This window comes from Lithobates pipiens, unplaced genomic scaffold (assembly GCF_037356315.1).
Source record: "Lithobates pipiens isolate NorthernLeopardFrog02 unplaced genomic scaffold, aLitPip1_a1.2 Scaffold_1, whole genome shotgun sequence".
Taxonomy (NCBI): domain Eukaryota; kingdom Metazoa; phylum Chordata; class Amphibia; order Anura; family Ranidae; genus Lithobates; species Lithobates pipiens.
In genome coordinates, this window is record NW_027507685.1 from 190,892,299 (window position 1) to 190,916,152 (window position 23,854).

Sequence of the window (23,854 nt, forward strand, 5' to 3'; positions counted from 1 at the left end):
TGCCCATTTTGTGAGACAACACTTGCAAACCCAGTCAGAATGTAAAAAAAAATTAAAATAAAGTTGCTCGTCTTTCAAATCGCTCGTTAACCGTGTCACTCGTAAGCCAAGGTTCCACTGTACTAACCTTTATGGATCGGACTACTGTCTGTTTAAATTAAAACTATACAGCAGCAGTGCTCTAAATGACATCATTAACAATAGGTGAAGGGTGATCCCGACCATAATCCCTTTAGACCCACTGGAATGTATTGTGGGATGCTTGGCTCCCTTGGCTGTAGACCTAGAGGCAAACACATGCTACTTTTACTTTTTTTTGTGTATTGCACATGAGCTAAAAGGTCTAAATCTGAAAATCTGACACCTTGCCAACCCATCAAGATTGGCTTCTAAAAGTTAATAATGCAATAAAACTGAAAAACTCTACAGACATAGAGGCACCTTCTCTAAAGAGGAAATATTGCTGGCACTGTGGGTCAATACTCTGGAGTTAACCCCTGTGGGACTGACTAGAGGCTGGTTATTCAACCCTTAATATTTACTACTCTCCTGTCTAGTCATCTCTGGATTTCCTGCATCATACAGTACAGATAATACAGAAAAGACGAGGCATGAACAGGGTCATTCTAGAAGAACTTGTTTTATTTTCATAGTTGAACTGTTTTCAATGAAGGCTTTGCAATTGGGTGTTTAAATAATCATTACTTCATGTTTAACAAATGTGTAGCAGGCTGTGAAATTGCAAACACTTCCTTTTTAATGAATTTTCTATATGGCTTTTCTTCAAATAAAGCATGACATAAGAAAAAAAAAATATCTAGAATGCTGTGGCTGCATTCTACAGAACATTCTTACCATGTCAGTTTCTCTATCTCTGTAAGGAAACTCTTCTTTACTGTGCTCCATTCTAATTCGGAATCCTAAAAGTACATAAGACAATCAGCTTGTTTTTTCTACAAAAATTGTAAATGTATTTATTTCTTACAGGTACTTATATAGTGCCTTAAATATATGCAGCACTTTACATGTATATTGTACATTCACACCAGTCCCTGTCCTCGAGGAGCTTACAACCAAAAGGTCCCTAACTTCCATACAGACACATACCAGAGCCAATTTAGACAGGAGCTGATTAACCTACCAGCATGTCTTTGGAGTGTAGGAGGAAACCTGAGTACCCGGGGGGGAAACACGCCCAGGCACAGAGAGAAAATGCAAACCCAAGGCAGTTAGTGCTGCGGATCAAACTGATGACCCCGGTGCTGCTAGGCACAAGTGCTAACCACTTAGCCACTGTGCCACCATTACAGCAGCAATAGCAACCATAATCTTGGTATAAAATATACTGTATATGTTGGTTTTCTGTTATTTAGTAGAAGTCATCTGGGTAGTTGTAGAGCCACCAAGTCACCAAAACACAGTGATAAAGCTGTAAAGCCACCACCTCCTCCCTCCCTTTGTGGCCTCTGGGCTTCCCCATTAGCCCAGTACCACTGCAGGGTGATTGGGAATGGAGAGTGACAGCAGACTGGGGAGTTCCCATTCAATGATCTCCTGCTGTGATGGGTGAATCCAGAAGCTCATACTTCTGAGCACTTCCAGGTTCACAAGCTCAGTATCTCAGTGATAGCGGCCAGCTGAACTTCAGATTAAGGACCATTTATTCCAGATCTCTGCTAGTTGGAGTCAGAGATTGAATCAGAAGTGATCTCAAAGAGAATCTTCCTTTATCGACAATGGTGGCGCCTTCTGCTACAGATTTTGACGTAGAGACAATCTCATCCTTGTCCTGCCCCAACTTGGCTACTTCTGTCTACAACAGTTCACTGTCATCCACCCTGGGTACCTTCGCCCCCCTCACTACGCAAATTAGGTCAAATATATATGGCAAATATATATGACAAATATATTTTAAAACACACCAATAACTAAGAAAAAAAAAAACACACACACTAAAAACACATATTAACGTGAACCCGACCTTATAACTGCATAAGGTATATTTAAAGTCAAAAGTTTTTCTTACATTTTGGATGAAATGGGGTATGAAAACACTGCTAGGTATGCAAAAATTCATATAAAAGGCCATTTTCCAATGCTCAAACAAATGTGCCCATAATGCTCCAGCATTACTGGGATAAAAAAGAATTAAAACTCCTCTGGGGGAGGTAGGGACCAAATAAATTTTTTTTTAAACTTTTCTTAAAACTTTGACTTGCAATTAAAGCCAAAAATCAATGTCTTCTGCATTATTAAGAAAAAAAAAAAAAAAAAAAAACACAACATACACACAAAGTAGCTATTGTATGGCTGAAGGTACAGCATACCTGCTTCAGCCGCTTGACTGCGTATTCGGTGTTCCGGATGGTTGCTTTATACACACAGCCGAAGCCACCCTCTCCGATCAGCAACGACTGGGAGAAGTTCCTTGTACCTTCCACCACCTCTTGAAAATTCCACCTCAAATTCCTGGGTGGTTCTACTAGGTTAACCGAGGGGAAAGATTCCTGGAGAAGAGATAACATTCTATTAACAGTGAGGTTATTAAAAAAAAAAAACACACACACACACACGTATAGGATTGGGGGCTAGACATCTTATATTGCCAAATATATGTTATATTTGCCTTTCATTTATAAAGTCCAGCAATTAAACCTCTCTGCTATAGTTACTGGTTAAAGTAACCAGTAACCTCTTCTAGTAAAAAGAGATTTTGAAATGACAGAAGTGAACTGCAGCTACTGGGCATACACTATATTACCAAAAGTATTGGGGCACCTGCCTTTACACGCACATGAACTTTAATGGCATCCCAGTCTTAGTCTGTAGGGTTCAATAGTGAGTTTTTCCACGCTTTGCAGCTATAAGGGTCCATTCACACGGGCAGCCCGCCCAGTGAGCTCCGCTTTGCTCAGTGGGTGATCGCTCCGTTGATCCTTGCTGAGCAGGCGGATGACAGGTCCATCTCCGATCACTGTGCTGAGACCGACCTGCCAGAGTCCCGCTCTCCTCTATGGGGAGAGCGGATTTAAATGGACCACCTTACAGGCAGGCCCTGCGATCTTCAATGGAGTACGGGTACAATTTCCAAGGCTGCGCCAAGGTTTAGCTGATCCGGATAGCTGCTGTATAGAGACAAGCTCAAGCAGAGTCTCTGAAGTCTTAATTGAAGAGAAAAATCATCAATGGAGTAACAGGAATGTTGATTTAAGAACATAAAAAAACAAACAAACACGTAAAAGGTTTTCTTTCACAGAGCTGAGGAGAAAGGGGAGTACAACTTCTTAGGACACCAGAACAATTTTTGGAGACCGGCTTAAACAGTGTGCAGGCTTCCTATTGATTTGTTCTGCCATTGTCCTGAACCCCCTGGGGGCAGCAGTAGTACCCAATGGTCTGTAATTTCCTACTATTCCTGTATCTCTCAATGGCTGATGAAGTAATTAACGTTCTCTCATTCCTGCATAGAGCCTGATTACACAGTCAGATGCTGCAGACTTACTTGTATAGAGGAGTGGGTATTACTGCTAGTGCTGCTGCTTCTACTGTCTGAACCTGGGGCACGAGGCGGACACAAACTGCCACTTAACAGATGTGGTGGAGGGGGTCCTGGAAAAGGTAGTGGGAGTCCTAGATAAAAAATAAAAATAAATATATATATGGATTCTTGTGGTGTTTCCTATACAAAATTGCTAAAAGCTTTGCACAGAACAACGAAATAAATGATTTATATGAATGTCTGCACCCCCCATTCATATTTGAAAGGTTTTCTGCTGGTTTCACTTCTTTACACTTGACATGCAGAATTCCATTCTGCGCTCTGCACCCTATGTTTAAAAAAAAAAAATTTTTTTTTTACAAAAAAATAAATAAAAAGCGGAGTTCCACCCAATTTTGAGAGTTGGTCTTAAACGAAAGACCAGCTCTCCCCCCCTCGTTATTAGATATTTAGTTTTTTTTTTTACTTTCTATCGTACTTTTTTGGAAGTACTAAGAGTACTTTCGATCCAACCGTGGCCGATCGTTCGTGGCCTCCGGCACTGTGAGTGGCTGGAGCCACAATGACCTCACTCCCGCGCACGCACATGGGTGCCACCAGCCACAGCACAGGGCCCTGAAGAAACAGAACGGGTTTCCATTCCTTCAGAGCACATGCACGGATGACGTCTTCGGTAGCGTACACAGTAAATATCTCCTAAACGCTGCAAGTTTAGGAGATATTTACAGTACCTACAGGCAAGCTTTATTATACGCTTACCTATAGGTACAAACAAACCAGGGGAGTTCACATCCTCTTTAAAATTCACTCCTGCTCTGCCACCTATCCAAATTAAATATTACAAACAACTCACAAACTTAAGGTCCCTTTCACATAGAGCAGACATTGCCTGCTCAGTGGGGAATCTGTCCGCTGATCCTTGCATAGAAGGTGAATGGCTACTCTGTGTCTGTTCTGCTTATGCAGAGCGGACACAGGCACAGCCCACTGTCCTCTATGTGTGGTCGGATGTAAATGAACCACCTGTACATTTACACCCGACAGCCATCCGCTCCAATCTACTAGACCAGGGGACTCCAAACTTTGTAAACATGGAGCCAGTTTATTGTCCTTCAGACATTAGGGGAGCCAGACTGTGGTCCCCGGGGAGTAGAAAATGCCCTGTTCAGTGGGAGTAAACAATGCCCCATTGTTGGCGTCATTCGGAGCAAGGGTGCCCCATTGTTGGCGTCATTGGTGGGAAGGGCGTCCAGAGGGCCGCATAAAGGCAAGCAGAGGGCCACAGTTTGGAGACCACTGCACTAGACGAATGGCGGCGATAGGGATCCATCTGTTTTTAGCAAATAGGATGTCAGTGGGTGTCAATAGACATGTCTATTGACACCTGCTGCTCCATAGAGGGCAATGGATGATCTGATCGGGGCAGCCTTAACAACTGACAGGTGAACCTGATCAGTGGTCTGTACATGTGAAAAAGGCCAAAAACCTCAATTGACTAGAGTGTTCAAACCACACAAACAAGTACTAAAACGGACAATGAGCTACAGCTGAGACCTAGTTTGTGTTCCCAAACCTATAATGAATAAAAGTAAATATTGATGTCATGCTGCTCAGAAGATAAATATATAAAAAGTATCATTTTCATGTTCATTTATTTGATATACGATCGGTACAAGCAGTAAAGTCACTGGAATAATATTTATTTGGTGAATATCAATATTTATTTTTATACCCAATATATATTTGAATTTGTCCAAGTGTCAGAATTTTGTTTTCTGCAAATTGACACAGGGTATATGCTTGAAAAAGTTTAAGTGGTACTAAACCCCAAACCAAACATAATATATTGCAACTGATCAATCATTAGATGTGCTGGCTGCATTAGTTTTCTTTTCTTATGCCTAGTACACACTGGCCGAATGTCAGGAGACAATGAAGCTGCATTCACACCTGAGCGTAGCGTTTTCAGGCAGAAAGTCCGATTTTTTTTTTTGCTGTGATTTTTTACCGCGTTTTTGTACAGGTCAAAAGGTCGCCAACGTAAAAAGAAGAAAACCTCCTGAATTGAAAAAAAAAAAAAAGAAAAAAAAAAGCTCCAGGAGCTTCTGGCATTTTGGAGTGAAGATGTGAACCATCTCCATAGAGAATAATTGTTTTTTTTCCCACCTCCAGCGTTTTGTAGCTTCAGGCTTCAAGCTTCAAAAGGTGTGAATGGGGCCTAAGAAACAGCAGCTGACACTCAACTCGCTGACCGACTCCTGATCAACGCTCTCAGCCAATGGCAGAAAGCGCTGATCATAGTCTTCTGGCGCGGTGGGGCACAACAGCTAAGCGGGGCAGACCTTTGTTTTCACCTTTCACCTGGTGATTTGGCCAGTAACACACCACCTGTATTAGAGCGCCCCCCCCCCCCCCACTCTGGATGGAGGAGCACAGGGGACACCTTTGGACAGCAGCAATGTCAGTCTGGGAGGGCAGTGTTAGATGTACTAGCAGATTTAAGCCAAACTCCAACTCACACTTTATAATCAGTTACAGCAACGTTTTTTTTCCCTTTTGGGATAAAGGTTTTACATAAATAAAAGCTGATCATTCTAAGTACCCCTGCTAGTATTAAATGATTTGTCTCCTCTTTGTAACTAATACATTCGGCTTGTTCTTTTGAAAAACAACAGACTTACTGGCTGGATCACCAGATTTAAAAAGAAGATAAAGCCTAAAAAACAAAAAACTACTGCAGCCATCACATCTAAGAAATGGTAAGCTGCAATATAATACATGTTTGCATTTGGGTTTAATACCGCTTTAACCACCTGCTTACTGGGCACTTAAACCCCCTTCCTGTCCAGTCCAGCTTTCAGCACTGTCGCACTTTGAATGACAATTGCGCGGTCATACAACACTGTACCCAAATGAAATTTTTAACATTTTTTTCCCCACACATAGAGATTTATTTTGGTGGTATTTGATCACCTCTGGTATTTTTAAAACAGGTAATTTTTCACCTACGCTGATGAGGCGGCAGTGATGGGCACCAATGGGTGGCAGTGATGGGCACTGATGGGTTACACTGATAGGCAGCACTGCTAGGTGGTACTAATTGGCACCACTGGTGCGCATTGATAGGTAGCACTGGTGGGCATTGGCAGGTGGCACTGGCAGAGGGTACTAGTGTGCACAGATGAGGCATAATTGTCTCTTCCTCTTTTGGTCCGATGTCCCTTGCAGATGAGCAGCTTTTTTTTTCTCCTCACGCTATCAGCGTGAGGAGAAAAAAAAAACGATTACCAAGCTTTTGTTTACATCATTGACTGACAGCTGATCGCATGGTAAGAGGCCAGAACCGGTCCCTTACTCGGATCGGTGATCACCCGAGTCTCAGTGACTCGGTGATCACAGCGCGTTCCGCACGCACCCTGTGGGGCACGCAGGGAGCGGGCCCAGGGGAGGCCGTCGTAGGACTGGAAATTCAGGTCCACGCTGTGGCCCTCATTTTGCTATAGCACGGACGTGAAACGGTTAAACCTTTCACCCATCTGCCACAGAACCTCCAGCAATATTCTTTAATTTTAATTTTTTTTGTAAATGATCCAGCTCACTATGGCCATCTAGTTGACCAAGGAGGAAATCTGAGTAAAAGCCACAATCACCTCATCACCAATGTCCTCACACAGACACGAATTGCAGGATTAAGAGACTAAGTTTATCGGATAAGTTCTGTTCCTGGAGTCTGGATTAATGGTGGCTGGTGCTCTATATTTTGTGGGGGGGGGGGGGGGGGGGGATGTGGCAAAACGAAACATCCCGCCAGCCCCCCTGGCCACACTTACATCGCCACCATCCCCCCCTCCCCACACTTACCCCATTCTAGGTCATGGGCAGCTTCGGCTCCTTCCTGCGTCTCCTCCTCTGCATCTCCGGCTTCACAACGGCTTCCCTCCTCCCCTCCCTCGGCGCGGCGGTCCAATATGATCGCTTCTACTCTCGCCACTTGGATCTCAGGACTCGTTTTCTAATTGGCCGGGAGGAAAGTCAGTTAGACAATAGCGAATATTAATTCCCTATTGTCAAACAACTGGGTGGACTCAGGGTGCAGAGCCCACCCTTTTTTGAAACCAATCAAAACCTTTTTTGAAGCCGATTAAAACCTTTGGCTCTAATCACGTGCTTCTAAAAGAAAAGAAAAAACCCCCATTGGAATCCCTGCGTCCAGCATGTAGATTAGGGGCCGGGCGCATGGATGGGGGGGGGGAGGATGCTCCTAATGAATGTGTCCCCACTGGTTTGCATTACCTAGGGCACTGTATATTACTCTGGTGCATATGGTACTGTGCAGTCATATTTAGACTCCCTGCAAAACTGCTGTAACAGGTAAATGGAGGTGAGACTGAAAATAAAGGCTGCTGGTCAAATCGCTGACTGCATATCTATTTCTTTAACTTTATTTGGGTCTTACTATAACAAGACAAGGGAAACCTACATTTTAATAGATTGAAACACTTGACGCCACTCACCCACTTCTCAATCTAACGTTACCGTAGAAGCTGGTCTACTTTTCCCATCAATTGCTTTGATAACTTAAGCTGTTTGCTTTGGCTAGGTATAGACTGGAGGTGTGTTCTAAATAATGTTTTAATCTAGTATGAGATAAAAAAAACAAATCACAATCTAGAAGCAAGGCATGCAGTAATCCCCAAACTTTTTCCAACAATTTTATGATGCTTCCAATTTTCACACTTGTAAAATCTGAAAAAAAAAGTATAAAGTAAAAGTACCAGAGGAATGCACAGTTTCAGCATATGAAATGCTTGGGGGTGGCTCCCTCTTCTGTAGCCGATTCTCTTCTGTACAAGGCTGACTATAGGAGGGTGGAGGGGTAGGTGTTATGGGTGAATAGGTCTTCGGAGCGGGTGGCAAACGAGATTGGTAGTCCGACCTCCCTGTAGAGAGAGATTACATTGTTAACTGTATGCAACTATTTTGCACTCATGACTTTACTTTACGCAAATTACAATCTTTGTTCAGTCAGTGGGTTTAATATATACACACAAACAGAAATGATAACAAGGACCCTTAAAGCGTTTGTTAACCCCCCCCCAAAAAAAAAAAAAAAAAAAAAAAAACTGATTATGTTCCCTTAAAGCATGTTATACAGCTCATTGCTTGCGATATGTAATTTGGCACACTGTATACCCTAAAAAAAACCTGTCTGATCCTGCCTGGCTATACCCACCCCTCTGCAAACTGACCACGATAATCATGGCTGCTGAGCCCTGACACAGTGGTCAGTTTGCGTGATATCGTCATCTGCAGCCTGCTATCTGCAGCTCTCCCATGTCTGCACCTCCTCTGTCCTCACCCCCCCCTCCCCTCACTGCTCGTACCAGGGTCTGCCCCCGCTCCTGGAGAGGAACGTATACTGTACAGATTGGCTGATTTTTTACATTACACAGGGACTCGTGTTATAATGGTACAGAGGGGATAAGACAATTTATTAGAAGTGGGTTAACAACCACATTAATAATCATTTATTACTCACCAGATTCCACCAGCTACTCCTAAGCCTAGGACACACGGGCCAAATGTCAGGCGGCATCAACCGGTCCAATAGAAACCAGCCAACATTCAGGCCCATGTATACAGCAGTTTGACAGAAGCCAGTTGGTTGTCCGGCTTCTTTGGTGGGGCATGACCGAAAAAGGTCTGCCAATCAGCTCTCTCAGCCAATGACAGAGTGATAACCGGAGTGTTCTGGCGGGGGGGTGGGTGCTCTATCCCTCTGCCAGAACATAATAGAACAGCAGGGGAGATCGATGTACTAACATTGCAATGTAAGTACAGTGGCTCCAACCTGAACTGTCAGGTTTTTTTCATTGAGCCCTGCTGGGTTGAACAACAAAACTGTCAGGTTTTTTTCATTGAGCCCTCCTGGGTTGAACAACAAAAGGAAAAAAAAAAGACTAGACTATACACTACTGAAAAGGGAATATTATCTTTTCTGGAAAATCTCTTTATTGGAATCTTCTAGGACAGCAGGACAAAATTATCAAATTTACTTTGATCCATTATCACTGAAGATCGTTTCTGAACACTGAGCAACTTTGGAGTACATCAACTAAACTGTGGATTGGACTTTTGTACAGATACAATTTTATTCACCTTTATATATGCACTTTATATTGCAATATTTTTAGTTAGTGTGATTTTTGATACATGTTAAACACATGTGATTCATTTGCATGTGAATGGATATAATTTCGCTATTATAAGCATTTTTCATCCAGCATTTTTTTCTAGCTTTTTTTGAGCTTATGAAAAATTCTAGTGTGCATGAAGCCTCAAGGAATAATACATATCAGGAGTGCCTGGTACGGGAAGGGCAATGCTTCTTTTTTTTTTTTTTTTTTTCAGGAGGATTGCAAAAGAAAATTTTCATTTTTGTAGAGTACCACTTAGCTACAATTAAAGCAGAGTTCCACCCTTTTAAAAGTCAGCAGCAGGGTTGAGCTCAGGCGTGTTCTCATGGTCCACGTGCTGAGCCCACCAGGAAGTTGGCGCAGAGCTGCGCTAATCACAGGCAGTGATACATTGCCTGATCTCTGCAGCCACGCATCGAGGCAATGTCTCACTGCCTGTGATTAGCGCAGCGCTGTGCCGACTTCCTGACGGGATCAGCACGTGGACCATGCGAGCACGCCTGAGCTCATCCCTAGTCAGCAGCTACAAAAAGTTTTAATAAACAGGAACTCTCTTGTTCCATGGTCCAGCGATGCGGCTGCTTGAAGCCTCGGTTTCTCTCCCCTCCTCTCTGTGGCACCAGTATTGCAAGTGTGGGTGCCCGGCTCGCACTGCACATGCACGAGCCGCGCATTATTACTGGTCAGGCAATCTTCTGGCACTGCAATTATTATTATACAGTATTTATATAGTACCAATAGTTTGGGAAGCGCTTTACAACATGAGGGCAGACAGTACCGTTATAATACAATTCAATACAGGAGGAATCAGAAGGCCGTGCTCGTTAGAGCCTACAATCCAAGAGGAAGGGTCAAGTCATACAAAAGGTAATAACTGTGGGGCATAATCTGATGGAGAAAATAAAAGTACAGTTGTTGGGTAGGGGCAGAATAGGCTTCTCTGAAGAGAAGGGTTGTCAGGGATTGTCTAAAAGCAAACAGAGTAAAAGATAATTGGACAGATTGGGGTAGGGAGTTCTATAGATTGGGAAAGGCTCGGAAAAGTCTGGGAGGTGCGCACAGGAGGGGGCTAGAGAGTAGGTGGTCTTGGGAGCAACAAAGGGAACGAGGAGGTTGGTTTTTTGAGACAAGGTTACTGATTTAGCTCGGGACAGAGTTGTGGATGGCTTTGTAAGTTATTGTTAGTATTTTAAATTTAGTTTGTTGGGTGAGTGGAAGCCAGTGGAGGAAACGCCTTAAAGAATCTATGAAACAAGTTAAATTTACAGATCGACAAAAGAAAGATATCTGCACTATAAAATTCTTAGAGAAAAGACATTGTCAGCCCTGTCAAAAAGTGGCAACTTAATTGGGTAGCCATGACCCTATTTAAAAAGCACTTAGTAGGGTTGCACCGATGCCAAGCATTTGCACAAGTACCCAATACCCATTTCTGCCACTTTTCCTCCTCTCCCTCCCGCAGCGGTCAGCTGCTTTACCGATAGCTATACAGGGAGATCGGTGCTTGTAATTGCCCCCACCGCTGCACCAATCACCCCTGACTGCCCCCTGTGTCCTCCTTCGGCTCCCAGTGTCCTCCTCTAGGTCCTCTGGCTCTCCAGGTCCTCTTCCGGTCTCCTCCTCATTCCAGATCTGTCAGGATTGAGAGCGGAGGAAGGAGCCGGTAAATCTGTAATTTACTGGCACCTTTCTTTTCTGACTGCACAGCGATTGCATTCAACTGTGTTTACGACGCTTCAGTTTATGAATGAACAGGAGCCTCTGTCTCCTGTCCATTCATTTTCAGCACAACTAAGGCTGCATACAAAGGGATTGGGGAATCTGTGTGCTCAGTTCCCTTTCTCTGTCTCAAAATGGAGATGTCAGGGGTTTGCTTAGACCCCGATATCTCACCAAAGCCCCCCTCCACCTAACAGGACAAAAAAAATATTATATATATATATATATATATTACATATATATATATTATATATATAAAATAAAAGAACTGTAATACATAAATATTAAAAAAGGTTAAATTGTAAAAATAATAAATAAAAACTACTGACACAGTCCACACCTCATCAGTGCCACCTATCAGTGTCTATCAGTGCCTCTTCATCAGTGCCACCCCATTAGTGATCTGATCAGGGCCTACCACCTATCAGTGCTGTATATTAGTGCCACTGTCGCATGACATAAAAAAAAAATGTATCAGTAATCGTTATAGGCGAGTACTTGAAAGAAATATCGGTACTTGTACTCGGCCTTAAAAAAGTGCTATCGGTGCAACCCTAGTACTTCAGATGTCCTATTCAGGTGTTCAAGATGTTAGTTTTAATGCCGTAGGTACATGAAGAAAATGAAAATCTCAAGCGTAGAACAATCAAAAATGTCATAAATTAAGTCCTGCAAGCCCTGTGGGACAATTAATAACTTCTCAAGAAGTCCACAACCACATTCAGTGATCCCCTCAGCTGAACCAGTGAAAGTGATGCCAAATTTTATTCCATTTGGTTCAGCAAGAAGTTTGAGGAGAAGCAAAATCTTGTACTTCCTCTGGACTGAGTCATATAACTGCTGCGGCAACGTCAGAAAGTATCTGAACAAAATGAAGCTGGATTGATTGCAATGAATTCATTTGAAGCTTCCTCCTGTGATGAAAACCACCTGAAATTCAATATGTATTGCATGCTGGAAGGCCAGGAAACCCTAAGCTTCCTAAGCCGTTGCTTCTCTGTGTGGGTTTCCCAAGCCCGGGGCTCACATACACGAAGATGAAAAGACCTATTGATAGCAATGAGAAAGATAAAAACTGCAAAAGCCAACAATTCAGATGTTTTTAATTACAAACAGTGAGAAGGTGAGCTGACTGTGTTGAAGAGGGAATCAAGCGATTTTCTATGGCCTGCTTCAGTCTTCTCAGAATTGGGCTCCTGGAATTACTGACATTTGGGTCTCGGAAGGATTAAAAAGGAATATTTTTTTAAAAGGTTGCCACTGCATCAAGTTTTTTTTTTGCTTGATTTCTGAGATGACCAAAATAAACTATAATCTTCCTACTTTGATCAGGGTCATTTGGGTAGTTTTCTGTTGTGATTATGAATTAAAAAGAGTAAAACACAGTTGACTGATAATAAATGGCTGCAGCCAAACACTAACCATGAGTGAAAGAAAAGTTTTTGTATTATTCATATTCCCTGGAAAATGGCCAAGAAATCATAAATTCTGCAAGGATATATAAACTTATGGGCACAACTGTAGATGTAATACACAGTTCAGCATACAGTATATGGATATTGCTATTACTGTATTCATTTATATATGGCACCAACAATTTACTCAATGCTTTACATATACAGTGGTACCTTGGATTACGAGCATAATTCGTGCCAGAAGCATGCTTGTAATCCAAAGCACTCGTATATCAAAGAAACTTTCCCCATAGGAACGAATAGAAATGTAGATAATTATTTCCGGTGTCACTGCTAGTGTATGCAGTACCGCATGTGGCCAGAGGTGGGGGCGCCAGGAGACACTCGGAGACGCTCGGGAACCGAGTGTCTCTGCCACCCCCCACCTCTGGCCACATGCGGTACTGCACACCCCTGAGGCTTGAATCCTGCTAGTCTTTAACTGCTTCCTGATCGCCTCACGCAGCAATACTGCGGTAGAAGGGCACGTACAGGCAGATTCACGTACCTCTACGTTGCCCTTTAAGAGGCGGCTTGCAGGCGCTTGCCGCCGGGGACGCTCCGTAACGTGATTGCCTGTCCCGCAGACCCAATGTCCGCGGGGATACCTGCGATTGTCTCACTGTGAGGAAGAACAGGGAGACGCTAATGTAAACAAGCATCTCCCCATTCTGCCTAGTGACATCATCACTGATCAGCTCTCCCTGTAATCGGGAGTAGTGATCAGTGACTTGTCACACACAGCCCCTCCCCCCCACAGTTAGAATCACTCCCTAGGACACACTTAACCCCTACAGCGCCACCTAGTGGTTAACCCCTTCACTGCCAGTGACATTTTGACAGTAATCAATGCAATTTTTTTAGCATTGATCGCTGCATTAATGCCAATGGTCCCAAAAATGTGTAAAAATTGTCCGATGTGTCTGCCATAATGTCGCAGTCATGATAAAAATCGCTGATCGCCACCATTACTAGTAAAAAAAAAAAATATCAATAAAAATGCCATAAAACTATCCAATTTTTATAACTTTTGCGCAAACCAATCAATAAATGCTTATTGCGATTTTTTTTTACCAAAAATATGTAGAAGAATACTTATCAGCCTAAACTGAGGAAAAAAAAGTTTTTTTAAATATTTTTTGGGGATATTATAGAAAATTAAAAAATTAGTTTTTTCAAAATTGACGCTTGTCATTTTTATTTATAACGCAAAAAATAAAAAAAAACGCAGGTGATCAAATACCACCAAAAGAAAGCTCTATTTGGGGGCAAAAAAGGACGTCAATTTTGTTTGGGAGCCATGTCACACGACCGCACAATTGTCAGTTAAAATGACGCAGTGCCGAATCGCAAAAAGTGCTTTGGTCAGGAAGGGGGTAAATTCTTCCGAGGGCCTTAAATAAAATTACATTTAAAAAAAAAAAAAACAGCTTGTATTGTGAAACGCTCATAAACCACGTTACCCGCATTCTGAGGTTTTACTGTACAGTATATTGTACATTTGCATCGGTCCCTGTCCTCAAGGAGCTTACAATAAAGGTCCCCAATTTAGGCAATTAACCTACCAGCATGTCTTTGGAGTGTAGGAGGAAACCGGAGTACCCGGAGAAAACCCACATAGGCACAGTAAGAACATGCAGACTCCATGCAGGTAGTGTCGTGGTTGGGATTCAAACTGACAACCCCAGTGCTGCTAACAGAAGAAGTGCTAACCGCTCAGCCACTGTGCTGCCTCAAATGGGTTTTGCCACAATGATGCCATCTGCTCTATGCCAGCACACGCACATAAAGTGCTGCAGTGTTCATTTTTATTTCTAGGAATTTTTGTTTTCAGGTATTACAGAATCCACTCACATCTCCCATAGGTAATGATTTCCACACTCAGCAAAATGTTTATAGATAGGGAGTTTCTCCTGGTGTTCGGAGTTTCCATGGATAGTTTTTAAAGACTCACAGGAGACATCCCTGAACACTGAAACTACTGTTATAAGGAAAGCAGGAAAGCTTATAAAGTATATATTGCACAAGGTGGCTAAACTGGCATTATGCTTTATTCATTCAGCATCTACCAAAAATGTAAATACAAGTTTTGAACAGACTGAGCTTTCAACCTTTAAGAGGTAATAAACCCGAAAATAAACAAACATTGATTATATTGCAGATTACCAATTTTTAGATGCGATGGCTGAATTTGTTTTCTTTTTAAGGCAACTACTTTTATTTTCACCTAGTGATCCTGCCAGTTAATCTGTTGTTTTTCAACAGAACAAGCAGTTAGGAGGGTTGAGACAAACCATTTAACACAGTGTTTGGCTTCAATTTGTTATAGTTTTAAAATCTGCGAGTATATCCAAGGGCCCTTTCACACCAGCAGACTGATCGGGTCCCAGGGTGGATATAAATCAATGTTTTTTTGTTTTTTTTTTTTAAATCAAAAATAAATAAAATAAATTTCTTTTTTTTTTTTACTTTGAATCAATTTTTTGATTTATATCAAATTTATTTTAATAAAATGCTTTTGGAGTAGCAATTTAATCTAAAGATAGTTTTCTATTCAAGATACCTTAATAAGATAGTTTATTCAGCATGAAATGGATCTTAGTTATGTAGCATGCGTCTGTATATTCTGCAATATTTCCATTTTTGGTAAACTCATTCAATGAATCCAAGCTCTCTAAGCTGAGATAACATGCACTGCATTGCTATATTCACACAATTTCACATTAAAGCAGAGGTCCAGCAGAATTTTTTTTAAAGTCAGCAGCTACAAACACTAGCTGCTGACTTTTAATAAGCCTGTCCAGGGTGCCCGCAATGTCAGCTGCTGGAGGCCAATCCGTCCATTGGATCGAATCCTGGCAAACAGCCTTGAGGCATCACTGCCCATTTCCTACTGCGCATGCGCAAGTTGCACAGAGCTTTGTGAACGGCCGGCTGTGTTCTGGGACACATACAGTTCCCTGAACACAGCATGCCCCATAAGACAATGTGGGGAGGAAAAGAATGAAGATCACTGTGGAGTAGGAAGTAGCAGATTAGGACAATCTGCCTAGCAACAACCATTTTTGGTAAATAAAAAAATATATATATTTTTTCAATTTTTGTGTCAGATTTTTAGAAACATTTTTTATTTATTTTTTTTTTATAGTGTGGACCTCCGCTTTAACCATGAGATACACCAACGTTCAGGAATATTCCTTTATCCCACTGTTTTGAAAATCTATGTACACTACAAATCGTATGATTGTTCTGATATCACTGTTTTACTAACCTGACAGCTTATTATTCTAAATAGATAAATAAAATGCCGCCACGTCCCTCACCTTGTTGCGTCACTGCCACATCACCAGCCGTCCCATTAAAGTGAATGGGATTGTCGGTGAGTCAACAGCAGGTCAGAGGAGGAGCCACTGCGGGACAGAGATGACAGTTGCTCTTTAAAAAATATGATTTAGATAGAGTTGATTTAAATCAATCCTTTTTACTAGTGATTTAAATCATAATTTAAATCAAATCCACCCTGACGGGTCCACCTATCAGTTTTTCAGGCAGACCCGATTGGACCATCTATTGTTTTTTTATGGCGTGGCGGATGTCAGTGGACGGGATTCCGCTGACACATGCGGGATCTGATTTGGTCCACTAAAAACCGATAGATGGGGATGCGTTCACTATTCATCTGGCGGATCGGATGACAGTCGCATGGAAACGGACAGGGAGCCCATTTCTATCTGACCGCCCATAGAGAACAGTGGGCTGTGTCCTCTCTGTATAGTGGAGGGGACACGGAACGGTCACCTGCCTGATCAGCGGAGAGATCCCCCCCCCCTTTTGAAGAATTCAGCTCTGTCGGAAAGGGGCCCAACACTCCCACCCCCCAGATTAACAACTCTGCTGTGCAAAGGTATCTCGGTTGCTCCTTCTTGCAGAGCGTTGGCAGCCTAATACAGTTACTGGCCGGAAACTGAGGGAACAAAGCCTAAAAAAAAAAAAATAAAAAAAAAAAAAAAAAAATGCAGCCACCCTCTAAAGGAATAATAAGTTGCATTATACTAAATTTTTAGTTTTGAGTTTAATATCGCTTTAAAATTACAAATCAGGAATGATTTATTTATCAATGTGAATATACAATACAAATTAGGCTGAAATACTACTACTACTGTTCTAATGTCTTATTGATTTCCCATAGGATTTGCTGGCCACCAAGAAAAAAAATATCCTTTTCTGTCCACATAATCATTATTTTCTCTCTTACATACAAGGATTTTATTTCCAAACCTCAAAACCACAAACAATGTAAGCTTGTAGAATATTGGTGGTTTGGCAGACTAAAGGCTTTCACAATTTTATATATTATTACAGAGATAGACTTGTACCGTCTTACTGCAGCTTATTCAGTAGATTAAAGAGATTAAAACAATTTCAACATACACAATATTCCTCTGTAATAATTGCACCTTTCCCCAGGTTTTGTCTCTCTTTAAAAAAAAAACCCCCAAAAAACAAAAAAAGTGAAGTGACGTCAACGACCCGGAAGAAACACCGGGGAAGATGTCAGCCGTTTCAGCGGTCTGTGGGCGCTGCTGCAGGACTTCGTTCTAAGGTATTTCATAATGAGCTAGTAAGCGTTGCATACTAGCTCATTATGCCTTTGTCCTATAGATATATTTTTTACAACCTTTTGAAAGTGATTTGTAAGAAAAAAAAAACTAACATGTTATACTTACCTACTCTGTGTAGTGCTTTTGCACAGAGCAGCCCAGAGCCTCCTCTTCTCAGGTCCCCTGTTGGTTCTCTGCCCCCCCCCCCCCCGCCTAGTTCCCTAATAGCAGGTATATGCAATTAGCAGACCTCCAGCTGTTGCAAAACTACAAGTCCCATCATGCCTCTGGGTGTCATGCTTGCGGCTGTCAGAGTCTTGCTATGCCTCATGGGACTTGTAGTTCTGCATCAGCTGGAGGTCTGCTAATTGCATATCCCTGCCCTATAGCAAGTTACTTGTTGTGGGGGCACTCATGCATGCCCACTCCCGAGTTGGCCCTTTGCATCCATAAGACACAAAGCACGGCTCAGCCCGCCTCACTGACTGCCAGCAGCAGCCAATGACTCCTGCTGCTGCATATCAGTCAATCAGGAGGGAGAGACCCGGGACAGCCTTGGGTCTCGTGCACATCGCTGGATTGAGACCGGACTTAGGTAAGTATTAGAGGGGCTGAGGGGGCAGCTGCACACATTCTATGCATAAAGGTAAAAAACCTTTAGCCTTCACAACCACTTTAACAACTTGCTGACCAGCTCATGCCACTAAACATCCTGAGAATGTCATAGCTGCGCAAAACATATGGGTACATTGTTCCTTTTCCAGGAGTTGTGCGGATGCCCGTGGCACGGCAGGGGACACGATGCGCGTGGCCATCGGGCGTGATCACCGCCGGTAACGAGAGCAAGCTTGGGGATTTGTGTGTGTAAATACACAAATCCCTGTTCTGTCAGGGGAGAGGAGACATATAGTTTGTTGCTACTAAGTAGGAACATCAATATGTCTCCTCCCCCAGTCAGACGTATCCCCATACAGTTAGAAACACTAACTAGGGAACACATTTAACCCTTTGATCACCCCCTAGTGTTAACCCATCCCTACCAGTGACATTTACACAGTAATCAGTGCATTTTTATAGCTCTGATCGCTATATAAATGTCAGTGGTCCCACAAATGTGTCAAAAGTGTTCAATCTGTCCGCCATGTCACAGTACCGCTAAAAATCACAGATCACTGCCATTACCAATTAAAAAAAAAAAAAAATGCTATAAAAATACCATAAACTTTTCCCATAGTTTGTAGACTCTATAACTTTTGCCCAAACCAATCAGTATACGCTTATTAGGATTTTCTTTACCAAAAATATGTAGAAGAATATATTTTGGCCAAATCTGATGAAGATATTTGTTTCTTTAAAAACCTTTTTGGGGATATTTATATATATATATATATATATATATATATATATATATATATATATATATATATATATATATATATATATACATATATATATATATATATATATATATATATATATATATTTTTTTTTTTTTTTTTTCTTTTTAATTGTTGCTCTTTTTTTTGTTTATAGCGCAAAAAATAAAAACTGCAGAGGTGATCGCATACCACCAAAAGAAAGCTCTATTTGTGGGCAAAAAAAGGATGTCAATTTTGTGAGCCACGTCGCAAAACTGCGCAATTGTCAGTTAAAACGACGCAGTGCCGAATTGCAAAAACTGCTCTGGTCAGGAACAGGGCTGAAGCGGTTAAATACAGAAAGTAACTGATAATCCCACCAGGAATCCAGAGGGTTCCTATGTTTCTGCACCAAAATCCCAGTCATCTTATTAGCACTGCCGAGTTATCTTGTGCTGGACTGGAGAACACCTCCCCACCTTCAGAAGATGGGGGGGAGGTGTTCTGAAATCAACCACTAGATGCGTTTTTCTTTTTTCATTTTGCCCAGACATTCACTTTGAAGAAAACCTATGAACTCAGAAACATAGGCGTTCCCGTTGCCGAGTGGTCGTGAACATGCAAGCTTTTAGAGCAGTCAGTCTGAACTTAGCTTAAAGTGAACCTGTGCTCAGGCTATGCAAATATATATATATATATATATATATATATATATATATATATATATATATATATATATATATATACACATACACATACACATACACACACACACACACACACATACATACACACACAATTCTGCATCTCCATGTTGGGGACGTGCGCGCACTAACCCGCTCGTGCTGCAATTCCTCACAGCACTTGCCGATCTTCGGGTCCCGCCCAGTGATTGACTTGCTGGCACCCGGTGATCAGCTCTGGGCTTCACAGAACACAGCTCTGTGAGCGTAAACAACACAGGGCTTTTTTCAGGGACATGGGATTGAGTTGGTTTTTAATTCCCAGCTAAGCAGCGAAAGAAAGAAAAAAAAAAAACAGATCCCCAGTAAAAGCAGAACACAGTACACACACACACACACACACACACACACACACACACACACACACACACAAATACTTGTTAGGCACATATTTAACCCTTTGATTGCCCTAGATGTTAACCCCATCCTGCCCAGAGTCATTAGTACAGTGACAGTGAACATTATTAGCACTGATCACTGTAATAATGTCACTGGCGATGTCAGTGGATGTTAGTTCCCACAAAGTGTCAGATTGCGTGCCCAATCCCACTATAAGTCACTTATCACCTTCATTACTGGTATAAAAAAAATACTCTATAACTTTCATGCAAACCAATCAATATACGCTTTTTACTAAAGACATGTAGCCAAATAAATACTTTAAACCTGTATTAAAAACAATGTCACCACATTAATAGGTCATTGCTGTCTTCGAACATGATGACTGTGCTATAAATCAGATGGGTTAAACATAACATAATAACATAACATAATAACTGCTTCTGGCAAGGAGACGGAGCGGATGTTGTTGTTGGTGTCTGGCCAGCTCCAGCCTACACAAGATGATCTCAGTGTCTGTCTTATGGGTATAACGAACACAATATCAGACTGATTAATATGCCATGACTGACTCAGATTTTACTATACACGTGTTAAGCCGGATTTACAGGTGTGATCGTTAGGCACGCCTCTGGACCATTTGTAGTATGGAAGAAAATCCATATAGTTTGTACATATACCACTGTGGATACTGTACAAATTAATTTTCCACACTATCTGACTGATGTCTAAAGCAGGCCATACGTTATGCAACAAACTGGGAGTGCAATCATGTGCACAAAAAGGAAACAAATAGAGGCAGAAAGAGTAATTTTAGTGCTACATTAAATGTACCACTAGTGCAAAATATATACCTAGTAGTGAATTGCTGACTGAAGTGCACATATATGTGATAATGTTAAAACACACAAGCAGATAATGTTCAATCCACTTTGAAAATATAAAAGGTTACAATAGAATAAAGAGTGATAAGCCCACAAGGATGAAAGATTCGAACAGATGACACAATGTGAAAAAATGGTCAGTCCGCCAAGATGAGGTGTCAACAAATGATAACGATATAACGGTAAAGCCTCATGCACACGAGACGCAGTTAAACGCGCGTTCAGATGCAGTTGGACAGTTTTTTCAACTGCACCTGAACTCATTCAATGTTATCCTATGTGTCCATGCACACAGTCTCGTTTTTTTCCGTTTATATGCAGTTGCGTTTAATCTCGTTTTTCCAGAAGCAAAAAAATGCGTTCAGAAACAAAAATTTCTGCGTTTCAGACGCAAAACGCGGCAAAACGCGGTAAAACGCGGCAAAACGCTGCTACCGCGTTTAGCCGCGTTTGCGTTTATATGCGTTTTTAAAGGTGACCTTTTTTTTTACATTAAAAATCTCAAAAATGATTGCAAATGATGAAAAACCATTAGAAAAATATTTTAAACAATTGCAATTGCAAGTGGACAATCCACAACTTGTGGCAAGTGACGTGGCAAGTGGACAATCCACAACTTGTGGCAAGTGACATGGCAGGTGGCAAGTGATGTGGCAAGTGGACAATCCACAACTTGTGGCAAGTGACGTGGCAGGTGAAGTGGCAAGTGACGTGGAAAGTGGACAATAGACAACTTGTGGCAGGTGACGTGGCAAGTGACCTGGCAGGTGACGCGGCAAGTGACTTGGCAGGTGACGTGGCAAGTGGAAAATCAACAACTTGTGGCAGGTGACTGGCATGTGACGTGGCAAGTGGACAATAGACAACTTGTGGCAGGTGACGTGGCAAGTGACCTGGCAGGTGACGCGGCAAGTGACTTGGCAGGTGACGTGGCAAGTGGAAAATCAACAACTTGTGGCAGGTGACTGGCATGTGACGTGGCAAGTGGACAATCCATAACTTGTGGCAGGTGACGTGGCAAGTGACGTGGCAAGTGGACAATCCACTTGTGGCAGGGGACGTGGCAAGTGACGTGGCAAGTGGACAATCCACTTGTGGAAGGTGATGTGGCAAGTGACGTGGCGAGTGGACAATCCACAACTTGTGTCAGGTGACGTGGCAAGTGGACAATCCACAACTTGTGGCAGGTGATGGGGCAAGTGATGTGGCAAGTGGACAATCCACTTGTGGCAGGGGATGTGGCAAGTGACGTGGCGAGTGGACAATCCACAACTTGTGTCAGGTGACGTGGCAAGTGGACAATCCACAACTTGTGGCAGGTGATGTGGCAAGTGATGTGGCAAGTGGACAATCCACTTGTGGCAGGTGACGTGGCAGGGGACGTGGCAAGGGACGTGGCAAGTGGACAATCCACAACTTGTGGCAGGTGATGTGGCTGGTGACGTGGCAAGTGGACAATCCACATCTTGTGGCAGGTGACGTGGCAGGTGACGTGGAAAGTGGTGTGGCAAGTGGACAATCCACAACTTGTGGCAGGTGATGTGGCTGGTGACGTGGTAAGTGGACAATCCACAACTTGTGGCAGATGGCATGGCAGGTGACGTGGAAAGTGGACAATCCACATCTTGTGGCAAGTGACGTGGCAGGTGATGTGGCAAGTGACGTGGCAAGTGGACAATCCACAACTTGTGGCAGGTGATGTGGCAAGTGATGTGGCAGGTGATGTGACAAGTGGACAATCCACATCTTGTGGCAAGTGACGTGGCAGCTGACGTGGCAAGTGACGTGGCAAGTGACGTGGCAGGTGACGTGGCAAGTGACATGGCAAGTGGACAATCCACATCTCGTGGCAAGTGACGTGGCAGGTGATGTGGCAAGTGGACAATCCACAACTTGTGGCAGGTGACGTGGCAGGTGATGTGGCAAGTGACGTGGCAGCTGACGTGGCAAGTGGACAATCCAAAACTTGTGTCAGGTGACGTGGCAAGTGACGTGGCAGGTGACGTGGCAAGTGATGTGGCAAGTGGACAATCCACAGCTTGTGGCAAGTGACGTGGCAAGTGGACAATCCACAACTTGTGGCAGGTGACGTGGCAAGTGACGTGGCAGGTGACGTGGCAAGTGATGTGGCAAGTGGACAATCCACAGCTTGTGGCAAGTGACGTGGCGAGTGGACAATCCACAACTTGTGGCAGGTGACGTGGCAGGTGACGTGGCAAGTGAACAATCCACAACTTGTGGCAGGTGACGTGGCAAGTGACGTGGCAGGTGATGTGGCAAGTGATGCGGCAAGTAGACAATCCACAACTTGTGGCAGGTGATGTGGCTGGTGACGTGGCAAGTGGACAATCCACAGCTTGTGGCAGGTGGCATGGCAGATGACGTGGAAAGTGGACAATCCACATCTCGTGGCAAGTGACGTGGCAGGTGATGTGGCAAGTGACGTGGCAAGTGGACAATCCACAATTTGTGGCAGGTGACGTGGCAGGTGATGTGGCAAGTGGACAATCCCCAACTTGTGGCAAGTGACGTGGCAAGTGGACAATCCACAACTTGTGGCAGGTGCCGTGGCAAGTGACACGGCAAATGCAAGTGTACAACTGCTCTCTATGCTGCTGCTGCTCACTCTGATCAAAATAGCAGAAATAGTTAAAAAAAATGCTTTGAGAGCTTGGGGAGGGTCTACATGATGTTATCTTTATAAACGCGTCTAAACGCAAACGCGTCTAAACGCGTCTAAACGCATCTAAACGCGACATGCAAACGCGGCAAAACGCGCGTTTCTAAACGCGCGTTTCAGCTTTTTTTTAACAGAGGTTTCATCTGCGTCTCGTGTGCATGAGGCCTAAGTCTACATGCATGAGACATTGAGGTAAAATCACAATAGGATCTTAGGTGAAATGCATTTGCAAATGCTGGTGATCAAACATTGAACACCCAGGGTTGTGCCTCTACAGGGATAAGGGGGTTTCGGTACTCTTACCTAGAGTTGTGGATCCACACGCCAGCGGCGGTGAATCATACAAGCATGAATTGCAAACGACGATCTCCCCAGAGGAC

The 23,854-nt window shown here is 42.9% G+C and overlaps 1 protein-coding gene across 1 annotated transcript in view; it reads right to left on the reverse strand.

The window, feature by feature from the left end:
• IRAK1 (interleukin 1 receptor associated kinase 1) overlaps positions 1-23,854 on the reverse strand; it is a 169,444-nt gene that overhangs the window by 53,560 nt on the left and 92,030 nt on the right. Inside the window, exons 3-6 of the mRNA XM_077479075.1 lie at positions 8,275-8,439; positions 3,503-3,630; positions 2,328-2,507; positions 856-920 (exon numbers count right to left, since the gene is read on the reverse strand). Of these exons, the coding sequence (XP_077335201.1) occupies positions 856-920; positions 2,328-2,507; positions 3,503-3,630; positions 8,275-8,439 (538 nt within the window). The remainder of the gene's footprint in view (positions 1-855; positions 921-2,327; positions 2,508-3,502; positions 3,631-8,274; positions 8,440-23,854) is intronic.